The sequence below is a fragment of the Melozone crissalis genome, unplaced genomic scaffold (genome assembly GCF_028551555.1).
Source record: "Melozone crissalis strain CALT ecotype California unplaced genomic scaffold, PUWL_Pcris_2 ptg000004l_1, whole genome shotgun sequence".
NCBI lineage: Eukaryota > Metazoa > Chordata > Aves > Passeriformes > Passerellidae > Melozone > Melozone crissalis.
The window spans coordinates 40,230,738-40,243,192 of record NW_026535782.1 but is presented as its reverse complement, the minus strand read 5'-3'; the positions used below and the strand labels follow the sequence as shown (position 1 = coordinate 40,243,192).

Below are 12,455 nucleotides of genomic sequence, written 5' to 3'. Positions count from 1 at the left end.
GTTGGATTGAAGGGGAAGTAAATGGAAGAGACACCAATGCTTGTTAGAAGTGTCTGTTTAGGTACCTTGGTATGCTTAGGGGAAATTTAGAATTTTTACTGATTATTATCACCAACACCATACACACTTTAGCTCCTTCTACTCTTTAAAGAGCATCTGTGTCTGGCCAAATGATCGCTTTTTTCTTTTTTTTTATTTTTTAATTTCCCTTCTCAAGCAATATACTACAGAGTGCAGCGGTTTTCATTAAATAATGCTGAACAAGCAGTGTGTAACAGCCATTCTCAGTGTGTGGTGACATCCCACAACTTTATCTACTGACCTGAAAATAGGTTGATACTTTTCCACCTATTATATCAAGGCTTTTGGAAAAAAAACACCATTTAACTTGTGAGACTTGCAAACTGGAATTCTGGTCAACAGAACCCTAAAACTTGTAGTTCACATCTCCTTGCCTTACCTAAGCAGCCCAAATTTTCCCTGTTTTAAGGATCTGTTGTGCCTATCCACTATACTGTGGGGATTAAACCATTCCCAAGTTTTAAATACAGGGGAAGGAAGAAACAGATGAACTGATTCTCTTTGTAATGCTTTTCTGACAAAACACTTTGTTTTCCCTGGCAGTAAAAATACCCCAACAAACACACTCTAATTTTCTTAGAGTTGCTTCAAGCTTCCCCCCAGATAAACCTCACATTTTTAGCCATTTAAATACCTTCTTGTTATAGATTTCTTACATATCTTGCACATAATACAACACTCTCTTGTGAACAGCAACAACTCAGGGCCTTTTATAAAAAGAAACTCACTGTTCCAGATTTGTGAGGTGAGTCCCGTTTGTGCACCTCCTGTGACTGCCTCCAGTCAGTTCCCTTCAGGTTTGCTGAGATTCAGAGGGAGAGGGAAGCACAGGAAGCTGGCAGTCACTTCTCAGGGACAGGGAGAAACATGTAACTCATAAAAATTCACCTCTCTGAATCGCTACTGCTCACTCACCGCCAGGGCAAAAACCAAAAAAATCTTTAAGGTGCAAGAGGTTTGTGCTACTGCAGTGCTCACCAGAACCCACAGAAGAGACCTTTGTTCTTGGGAGAGTAGGGAATTCCACATACACAGAATATGGCTGGGAAATGCTTCAGTAAACACTGGACAAATTCTCTCACCTCCCGCATTTGAACCACGAACGCCTGCAACCCCTAGGACAAGCAGTTCATCAGTGAAGGCTGACATGTTTTTCCACTGCAAACAACCTCTCTGTCAACCCTTGGAAGGGTCAGGACACACATTCACAAGATCGGGGTGGGCGTCTGGGAGGCCTGATAGAGGCAGAAGGGGTCGGTTGTCTCCAGTTACACCTTTCACGCCATAACCTACACCTGACAAAAGGCACCTGCTACAGACCCCAGCCCATTCCGGCAGCTCTAGGATATATATTTATTCATTGAGGAAAAAACACCGAACACAGCAGTCCCGCCTCAGCCCTTCCCTCCCGGTTGCTGCGGCAGTCTGAAGCCCACGAGCCCGGCGACCTCGTGCGGCGAGCGCTCTCCCCTGCCGTGGTACTCGCGGTGCAGGGCCTCGTGCTCCCGGACGCTGCGCAGCAGGCACAAGTAGGTGGCGGCCTGGAAGTGCAGCTCCTGCTGGGCCCGGCACAGCTTCTCGCTGGTCACCTGCGGGGAGCGGCGGTCAGGGCGGCCCCGAGGCCTGGCCGAGCCCCGGGAGCTGCCGGGGGGTCAGGGGCGGGGGGGGGGAAGGCGGCGCGTACCCGGTGCGCGCGGAAGCCCGCGAGCACGTGCCGATAGGCGGGGCTGTCGCGATAGGAGCGGCCGGCGGCGTGGCGCAGCTCGCGCAGGAGCGCGCGCAGGGTGCGCAGCGGGGCTCCCAGCGCCGCCATCTTCCGAGCCGCGCGCGGCGCGCCGGCCAATCGAGCGCCGCCGCCGGGCCTCGCCCTCGCGCCCCGGCAGTGCGGGCAGTCGAGCGCCGAGCGAGCGACGGCCTCCTCCTACTCTCTGCCGCCCTCCCGCGCCGTTGCAATCGGCGCTGGTGAAGTGCTGGGGCTCGAGCGCCGAGGCCGGGGCGAGCCCTCTGCACGCCTCGTAACCGGCCTGTGGTAACGGAGCGGGAGCACCGGGAGTCGTCCAAGACGCGCAGCGTACGGCCGCGGGCGCGTCCCCGCCAGTTTCTGGGGTCTCCGTTTAAAAGACGCTTCGGGTCACGCTGCAGCCAGAAGGGGAGACGCCCACGAAGAAGTTGAAGAGCCGCAGACTCGAGACAGCGAGCGGCTCACAGACGTAAGGAGAGGCTGCGCGGCTCGAGTGCGAAAAAAATTACCCACCCCAGATGGGACTCGAACCCACAATCCCTGGCTTAGGAGGCCAATGCCTTATCCATTAGGCCACTGGGGCTGTCGCGGGAGGGTGGTGTCTGTACACTTAGTTATCCACTATCCCCGCCCCTTCTCCTTTTACGACGCGTATCCTTTAGGCCGGTGATTGGGCAGCGCCGCCCGGCGCGGCTGCGCGCGGCCCCCTGGGAGCCAGGGCCAGGCGGGGCCGAGGCGGGGGCACAGTCCGTCCCTGGCGTTTGGCTGCGGCTCGGCAAAACACGGTGCTCCCACAGGGAAGGGCTTCCTGCCCCAAGGACCCTTTTGCGGTTTCTAAGCGCTGGTCCTGGCACGCAGTGTTACCCTTGCTCGGGCGGTTGCCCTGACCGAAGAAGGCCCTCATCCCCAAACAGAAAAACCCGCCAAAAAGCCCCAAGAGGGCCGACCCTTCAAGTGAAACCTTCCCCCATTTTTATTTTTGTGAGAAATCACAGACACAGAGCAAATATGTACATTCCTCTTTATTTCATACAGCACAGACACGTGACACATAGAAAAACAGAAAAGTACACTCATGAAAAAGCCTGTCGCAGTCAGGGACAGGGAACAGCTATGCCAAATTGAGTAAGGCTCCTACTGCAGAACAGGGGTCTGCCGGCAAGGGTGGATCCCAGAGCAAAGTCTGCTGCCTAAAAAAGCTTGTGCTCCTTTCAGGGAAGCAAAAAAGGGCAAGTCCCTTCCGGAACAGGTGAAGGCAGCGTTCCCCGCAAGGTTTGCAGGATACGAACCCCATGACTGTGTTTGGATCAGAGCACTGATAAAATGAAATGCTCTCCAGTTATTCTCACAGAGGGCCAATAGTCCTGACCTCTGAAAGCATTGGACTGCTCAGGGATAGGTAACCTGAGTTCCTGGAAGGACTGAAAACGTCAAGTAGTCACACAGAAGAGAGTTAAAATTAGCCTCCCTGACAGGGCTCTGCTAGCCACAACTGGGAATGTGCAAGGAACTAACCAGCTTCCCAACTAACAAAAGACTAACAGCCATTAAACTGACCAGAACAATATAATGCATTGGAACTGACGCGGGCTTTTGAGGCAGCAGCTTCTTCTTTTTCCTGCTTCAGTTCAGGATGGAGATAAAGCAGGCACCAGTTCCTCTGGCAAAGAGCCTTACACACTTTTAAAAAATTAAAATACAAAAAAGGGAGACAGGTGTATTTACAAAATCCATGGCTGGTACAGTACATCATTTTTAAGACACACTAAATGCTACAATCTTTCAGGTCCTGAGATTATTACAAAAAAAACCAAACCCAAAACAAAAACAAACCCCAACAACTCAAAACTTGTGTTCAGGTCCAGTTTTATAAGGAGAGAGGAAAGAAACCACACATTTAAAACACAGTATCCCTTGAAGTTATTGGAACACACCTCCCTAAAAAATCCAAATGAAAGTGGTGCTTGCCACCCAAATGTAGCTGCATTTGGAGTTCAGGCTTATTGTCACAAGAGGGGAGCATTTAATGGAGCAGTTTCCCTGGAGAGCTCATCAGGTAAGCACAAGGCTGTTGGGATCCTCTCTCCATTGCTAAGCCCTATGATCTGGAACTCGAGTGTTAAAAGGAGGAAGGTGGCCTTGTACAAATTCATGTTGGACTGAGGAAAGCATCACAGGAATCACCAACTCAAACGGGTTTGCCATCTCCCAGTAACTACACACTCCTTTGTTAGAAACCGAGGAATGCAAAGAATTCTAGCTGTGATTTAACACGTGTTAATAACAAAAAAAAATTCCTCCAGCTTTTTATTCTGAGCTCCCCAGTGAAAGGCAGCAAAATAGTTTCTCAGCCCTTCATTGTCTAGGGGATCACAGCAAGTCAGGTAAAATTAAACTATATCCAGACTTCTAATATATATATATATATATATATATATATATATATATATATTAGAAGTTACACCAAACAAAGGATATGGAGGCCAAACTGCTGTTGAGGGGATGTTCCCCACTGCCATTAGCTGTGCAGGGCACTCTTCTTCACTGACCCTCTTAACAGGCAGGCTACAGGGACTTGTACCCTCACCTGTTTTTTTTCCCCCAATGAACATAGAGATTTTGTATCATCAGAAGTTATCACAGATGCCCTTTTATTATAAGCAACTGATCTTAAGCTAGAGAATTGCAACTTTTTAAGGATTACTCATTAAATGCTTCTAACTCTCAGTAAAAGACTACAAGAGACAAATCACATTAACAAGGACACTAGTTTAACTGCTAAAATATAGTACTCCTCAGTAGACTTTTGGGGGGTAAAAAGTAGTAGTTAACTTTGTTGTTGTTTTTTTTTTTTTTTTTTACAGTAGTCCAAAAATAAAATTTCTCCATCTATTTCCAGTACAGATCTTGATAACTATGCAAGAACATGGTACTAATTGCTACATGATGAAATCACCGGCAATAAAACACATACTACAATTCTCACCTCTGAGCTAAATTGTTATTTGTAGTTACATACAACAAGACTAAAAGACCAGTGAGAACCTGGGGACTGGGATTTAGTTTTTATTTAGCTGGTAACTCCCCTTGTTTAGAAGCAACTTCATTTCAATGAGAATTTACTTTAATTCACTTCTGATGCTGGAAAGAAACCTGGGATGTCTCATGAGTTTCCTCCCAAATCCAATCTGTACATTAAAAAACATTTCTGCAGCTTCTTAATCCATTGTGAGAGCTGACTATTCTACAAAAGTCTCAGACCAAAACCTGTCACAAGAAGTGATTTCAGCTTCCCTCTCAAGCAACTTCATGACACTTGACACTACGTGTTGCACCAGTGAAAGGGTTTCTTTTTTAAAATACAATTTTTTTCATGTTAGCAAAAAGTTCTGCATTACAGACATTCAAAAATACTCCATTTTCTTTGGGTAAAATTTCAATATGTGTTAAGAGGGGTAGCTGGGGAAAGGAATGCATGTAACACTGAAACACGTAAATACTTTTCTGCATAGTTGATATTAGTGACTACTAATCAATCTAAGGCCTTAGCTGGAAAAAGCTGAGAACACAAAAAAGTTTCTTCCCCCACTCTGGTGAAATCTGCTAAGTCTCAATGAAACTCTGTCTACCTCAGCAACTGCTCAGTTTGGCCTATGATAGTGGCATCTTCTGACTGGTTTTGTTTTATTCTCTCCCACTCTTTTTCTCTTGGTACTAGACAATAGCAAATATGACTATTTACTGATAAAACACATCTGCACACATTGCTAGGAAGAAACAAAAAACCCTTTTAGTGTTGTGCATGATAGGAACCAAACATAGTGTACACTGCTTGGTTGGGATTACTTCACCATAAAGAAAATCTTAGTAGCTAATGGTTATTGTTTAAGCAGGAGATGACAGCAATGGAAGAGACTGACACACACTTCTAGATACAAAACATGGTGGTGGTTGGGGTAGAACTACAGCTGTTAAAAATGGCTACAAAAGACAGGACTATATCCTTGACTACTGACAAGATTAGCAGTTTTACTTATGAGTGTGCAAAAACAGTAGCAGGGAATTTTTGTACTTCCCCAGTTTTGGGCCAGTTCCAGGCCATGTTGATCTCTCAGCATAATTCACAGCAGCACCAGGGCTTTCTAGAGCCCCAAAAGGCTATTACAGCAGCAAGGGATCACTGCATCATAGAAAAAGGATGATGAAGCCTCACCAGAAGTTTCCACAAACAAAGCATTCCCCTACGCAACAGTTATTTTTCCAGTGGCCCAGTAAGCATACTTCTGGCTGCTTATTTTGGCAGTGATTTCTTAAGCAGTAGACAGATACAGATTTTTACAACAGCGCCATTTGTTAGAGAGTGCAGCAGTCAGCCATCATCACCAGCTGTAGATTCCTCATCCCACAGATCAGTCCAGGATGAAGAGCATGTGTGTTAAAAAGGAACTAAACAACGTAATTGGTGAATGTGGTAAACTTCACTGAAGTAACTTCACTGATGCACCTAAGACAGATTAAGAAGCACCTTCAACTACCACTCCAACTGGCTGAGCTACCAGCAATAGTCCTATCTTTGAACGGCACCATTAGATTGGTAGGAGAAATCCACTTATGGCATAGTTTGCCTAACAGGTTAACTTGAACAAGTGAAGACAAGCCAAGAACTGCGTTAAGCTTTTCTCTGCCACAGGAACATATTTGGTACCATATTTTCTGCTTTCCACACTGGTTCTCCACCCATGGATGACTCCAACTCTGTAAAATAAATGCTTCCTTTTCATATTGCAACTCAAAATTATAACTTCCCTAGGGGAAGCACATCACAGAACTAGAACAGTCTAGTGATGCATATGCATGTTACCTTAAGTTTAGCACTTGGTCCACAAATGAAGTGCTAATTTCAGGTATTCATGTTTATAATAATCATAAGTTAGATAGATCCTCAGCACAAAGCTGTTAAAATCACTAGATCATCTATTGCAGATAGCTAACTTTGTCTGAGAAGGAAACAAGCACACATACTATTATGAGGATTTATCTGCAGCTAAGAACACATGAACTTACTGTTCATTATAGTAAGAGAAGAAACCACTAATGACATCTCAACAAATTGAAAAGTACAACTTGAAAAGTACAACATGACAAGTGACTTAGGCAGCATGTGAAGCATAGCTAGCTTTAAACTCAATTAGCAGCTGCACTCTTGCAGGTTTTACCAAATTCTTTCTTACACAGGATGCATGGTGGAAAGTGACAACTTTGGTAAATATAAGAATCCTTGCAGTAACTGGTATCAAGCAGATATGATCAGCTGCACACAAGATTCTTGCAGTTAATCTCAATTCAAATATGTTGCAAGCTGCTATTTTAACTTGATTTACCCCCCAGCTCCTTGGGGCTGTCAGCCACACATCTCTGCCTCAGACTCAGTGATTGTGTGAAGCAATCCAGTCATTAATAAGGGCCTATAACATTTTACTCATGACCTAATCAAGAAACAAATTCAAAACCTTCAGAGAAAAATGCAACAAGTTTCATTCCCGTTAGCCACTTCCTTTCTCTCGTGCACATTTACACACACTCATGCACACACTCTTTTATTGTACTGTCATCTTTGCACAAATGTTCATTCTTGAAGTAGCATTTAACAGAGCCAGGAGAATGGAGAAAGATGAACAGGTTTCAGGAATATTGCTTGTGTGTGTGTGTGTGTGTGTGCACGTGTGAGAGAGAATGCACAAGCACATAGAAACAATGCCACAGTACAGCAGCTATGCAGTTACACACATTACACACTTGGTTTTGTTTTTTGTTTTTTTTCTTTACAAAAGGGAAAAAAAATCCCAGTTTAACAGCATAAAGCCATCTTGGCAAGCTTAAGATTTTCCTCCAAAATGCTTGCTAGCACTTCAGGATCGCTGAGAAAAGTTTAAAGACGGTAGGGAAATAAAATTAAAACAAAAAAAAAAACAAACAAAAAAAGGCACTTAAACAAAGGACAAAGGCCTGAATCAAGTAAGTCATGAAGGGTAACAGCCATTTCACCAGAGCTTGGACCAATCAAAGTCTACCAACCTTTTTAAAAACTTCTATAAAATTAAAATTGCATAAAGTGTTAATGAATCAATTGTTTGCCTAATGCGTTAACCTTCTGGTTCATTTTATGAAAAAAAACCAAAACAAATAAAACCAAAACAACTAACAAGCCCAAACAAAAAACCAAGCGTCCCTTTAATGATTTTCCCCCCAGTTCAGCAAAAGATGAAAGTCAGCTGTGGGAAAAAGCCTTCCACAGTTTGGCTTGGCTGTAGGTTTTCCCTGCAATGCCATTTTCAAAAACAATCCAGAACAAAAGTAGAAGAGGGACCACTGTGTTTTCACCAATTCACTCAAAAACAAACAAAAATCGAAACAAAAAAACCCATCAACCCAAACACCCAAATGCTTCTAATCCAACTGTGGGCAAAAACTAATCAAAAGAAAACAAAAAACCCCTGTAAACTAGATTAAAATTTGCTAATAAATACAGCCAAAAGTTCATTTTCTGAATGTAGCAGCAAATGTGATAAAGTTAGTTGGAGTCCAAGGTGACTCCCAGAGGGTTACTGGTTCACACAACTGATGGCAGCTTGGGAGAGTTGCAGATTTCTCTGTTTTCATGTCCTCAAGGGTCTTGCACCAAGTGGAGAAGGAGTGTGGAGGAAGGGTCAGGTGATGGGACTGCAGGAAGGAACAGGCTTTAGGCACCTGTCCCACCCCTTAATCTGTGCAACAGACAACTTTGATCAGATTCAAACACAAAGCAGAACCCAGGTAATTAAAAGTTTCTTCTGATTAGCAGAAAACAGATGTGAAACCCACAGCATCCGCACTTGTGACTCAGTTGATCAGTATTTAGACATGTTTCTCAAATCAACAGAGAAGGCTGGACAAAGTGACTTAGGCCATTTGTGTCTTGGAATGGGAGAACACTGCAGTTATAGTCCAAGGTATCAGGAAACTGCAGCCCGTTTTTCATCTAGCCTGCCTTCTTTCTTTGCAAGAGTCTCTAATGATTTCACATAGCTACCGTGGTTTTTGGGACTTTGGATCATGTAGCAGGGAATACTACCCAGACAGTTTCAACACCTAAAACCTATGTTTGAAGTTATTGCTTGCATTTGTTTGGGGCTTTCAGAGAGCTTGACACATTAGCTCATACACAATCCCCAAACCAAGTTCAGCCCTACTGCCTGAAAAGACAGCTCTACTTGGCTTTCTTATTGCTTGTGAATACTGAGGGTTTATTTAGTATGTACAACTACAGTTTATTTATTAACAAAGGCCCTTAAAAAGTAGTAAAAACCTGGGGGGGGGGAAATGTCTTCAGAAGAGCTGCTGCACAGAAGATAGTAAAATATTAACCTAATTTTGCATTCAAATGTTGCAGTAATCTTTCCCATTCTGTCTATGCCACCTGCAAAGGTCTCTGGGAACCAGCCTATTATTTCCTTTGATTTGGCCTTGCTAGGTTTAACCAAGCAGAATAGAAAACAGCAAGTAAAGGGTCCCCATCTCCAGTGTTGTTCATTGAAAAGACACTCAGGAGTATAATGAATAACAGGAGTATAATGACTGAGTTACCTGCTGGAGGTTGTTTGAACTGATGTCACAGACAATGTATGGTCATCTTTATTTTCATCACCCTAGTATTTATTTCCACAATAAGTTTTAGTTTACTTGTTTCCCAAGACTGAGAAGCTCAATAGGACACAGAGGTAGAACTACTCCTGCCCTCAAGATTTAGAGAGGATACTCTTCAACTGAAGATGAAGTGTATTTCCAGGAAGAAAGGAATGTTGAAAGGGAATTTGTGCTGTAGTTATAAAGGGCTCCAAGTCTCCCAGCCTAAATTTCAGTAAGTATGAAGACAAAAGATGACAATTTGAATGGGATGCCTTGATGACAAAAACACAGAAGAGGTAGAACTCTCTTAGGACGGGGTCCTTTAAATATATTGCTGCCCAATGGCTCACTGCCACAACTCCCTTAGCTACATGCATTGTTAAAGTTCTCAGGTTTGACACAGTTCAGAGAATTAACATTCTGTCAGAACTGTTGGGCCTCAAAAAACAAAGTTGGCTTCCTTCAACCCTTCCTGGAGAAAAGAAAAAAAGTATCAGATGAAGCTTGCACTCTAAATAGTTTATGGTATTTTGACAATTTGTACAGTATTAATGCCAGGGTCTACACAGTGTTTGTGTTTCAACTCTCAACCTTGATGGAGATGCAAGCTTGTCTGATCAACACACCACATACAAAACATTAGTGCCAGCTCAAAAGCATTTCATTGGCAGATGCTGTGGAGTGAAACTAATGAACTAATGCATCTTAATTCAATCTGTCTTTCACAGAAGTGTTGTGCAAAAACATTTATTGCTGAGCTCAACCCAACATTTTTATACTAAATACACAATATATATTATTTTAAATTTATGTATATATATTTATATAAAATTAAAATGAGCTCTAAATAGAAAAGAAATTGTTGTCTGATCTAAGAAAAATAAATCACATGTAAAAGAAACCTGCAAGCTCTAAGTAATCTAGCAAAATATATTGAAGAGTCATTATTCAGGGGTCAAAGTCTCTCTAAAGGTGTGAGATAACCAGCAGTGTCTGGTTCAGTCTCTGAGTCAAACTACCAGAAGATCTATCTACTAAGAATTTCAGCATCTCTGGTCAAAGGAATGTTTCAGGGTTGAAGGAGAAGGGCATCATACTGATTTATTTGCTCCTTTTCCCTATGACTTATTTTAGTTTCTGCCATTCTCACCTTTTATCTGACAGCTCAAGGGACTCAACAGCAAAGTTCTGTCCTAGTGTCGAAAGTGCAACACGTGCTGGATGCTTCCTAATCTTACATGTGAACTGGTTGATGTATTGCTATCAAAGAAAAAAAAAAAAAACCAAAACAAAACCAAACAACAAAGCCAGCTCTGCAGTCTTGTGCTACCATGTAAGAAAGAGTTCAGGTAAAACTCCCCAGGCCAGCAGGGGCTGGAAATGCTGGAGACAACCCATTCAGCCCCCAGAAGAGAAGGCACCTCTGGTCGCTTTTGAACGACTCCTCTTTGGCTAATGCCTGAAGCAGTATTTACCTGACTCTGGAACAGGTCACAATCAGCTTTCTTTAACTAGCAAATCAATATAATGCATGGCTTCTGGGAGGAGTTACATAAAGGATGAAGCCTGAGAATGAGAAAAGAACTTGTTCATGAAAGACATGAATAGAGTATCTTTCCAGTAGCAAATAAGCACAAGGTAAAAGAAAGTTTAACAAATGAAAATACTGAAATATAAGTGTGATTTTAAAAAAAATGTGGGAAAGAAATGCTAGTCTGACCAATAAAATATGGGTTTCTTTTCATGTAAATGAATTTCCATCCCCTTCCTCCCTTAAATAAGAACTTTTGTACTAAAAAAACCCTGAAAATAAATCAAATAGTCTGTGTCTCACATACTGATGTACCAGATCTGGTTTTGAAGACAATTCTCTACTGAGACTGCATACATCTGTAGGCTCCCTAAAGTCAAAACAGCCTTCTAAAGCTGGATCAATGCCCATTATCAGAAACTGCTTTTGTCTAAAGGTTTAATTATAATGCAAAGTATCCCAGCACCATCTCTATTCTACATAACCTTTGGTCCACAACCATATAGTACACTCAGGACCTACACGTCATCTTATACTGGGCACTTTGGGCACTAAGGAAGTGGATGATTCCACCTTGAAAGGAGAAACCTATTCTAGCACCTTTCACTATTTCCACTTTTCACTGGACTTCACCCAGAAACAAAATGTTGGTGCTGCTGTGGGTTTGACGATCAATTTCTTTTAAGAGCCAATCAGAGCAGATAAAAAAAGGTTGTTTCTTTAGGCAATATCAAACTACGACCAGTTTGCATGACCAGGAGGACCAGTCCTCCTTTTCCTTCTCTCTTTGATCAAGTATTGTTTTATTTTTCTTCTTCCTCTCACCACAGTGCTTAGGATCAGAATATGTAAACATTGACAGAAACAGCAGCCCTGTGACAATAAGCACTTTCCCAACTGGGCAGATTCTGTCAGCCAACCAGAACTGCTTCAGCTCCCTTGCTTGTCCAGAAGTCACTGGTTTTTCCGCTGTAACTTAGTGTCCCCTTTACTTTGGCCTCCATCTGTAGTTGAGAGACAGAAACAAAAGGGAAGAATAAAAGCATGAGTGAACTTTTGTTTTTGTAAATTGCAGTAGGAGAGACAAGAATTTGGCAGGTTCAGCTTTAGCATCACCAAAAAGTACATGGTCTTTACTGAGTGGAAGACTTTGAATCTTTTCTGTAGGTCATTTATTAGAAATAGCATTGTTGAAACCTGATATATCAAGCTTCATACCAAAACACTGCCCAATTTTTTTTTGGTACTGAGAACCTCTCAAAGAACGAAGAATGCCCACCAAGCTGCCACCCTTCCCATTCCTTCTCCTGGCCCCCAGAAAACACATACAGGTGACAAAGAAAGGTATACACTCTAAACTGCACCTTCTAAAGCTTTCTGAAAATTTTCCTGCTCTAAGCCTTACAAACAGAAAAATAAAATGTTCTGTTTCAAGTT

The 12,455-nt window shown here is 42.9% G+C and overlaps 2 protein-coding genes and 1 non-coding gene across 3 annotated transcripts in view; all 3 read right to left on the bottom strand.

Moving 5' to 3' along the window:
- Positions 1-1,306: 1,306 nt before the first annotated feature.
- On the bottom strand, positions 1,307-1,897 carry FMC1 (formation of mitochondrial complex V assembly factor 1 homolog). Its single transcript, XM_054274773.1, has 2 exons — positions 1,766-1,897; positions 1,307-1,670 (listed from the first exon to the last, which is right to left on the bottom strand). The coding sequence occupies exons 1-2, from the start codon at positions 1,892-1,894 to the stop codon at positions 1,476-1,478; spliced, it is 324 nt and encodes a 107-aa protein (XP_054130748.1). The 5' UTR covers positions 1,895-1,897; the 3' UTR covers positions 1,307-1,475.
- A 435-nt stretch (positions 1,898-2,332) lies between these two features.
- On the bottom strand, positions 2,333-2,405 carry TRNAR-CCU (transfer RNA arginine (anticodon CCU)). The gene has a single exon. It is a non-coding gene; the product is annotated as a tRNA-Arg (tRNA).
- A 5,824-nt stretch (positions 2,406-8,229) lies between these two features.
- The window catches only part of UBN2 (ubinuclein 2), a 46,727-nt gene continuing 42,501 nt past the window's right edge, over positions 8,230-12,455 (bottom strand). Inside the window, exon 17 of the mRNA XM_054271762.1 lies at positions 8,230-12,022. Within this exon, the coding sequence (XP_054127737.1) occupies positions 11,973-12,022 (50 nt within the window). The 3' untranslated portion in view covers positions 8,230-11,972. The remainder of the gene's footprint in view (positions 12,023-12,455) is intronic.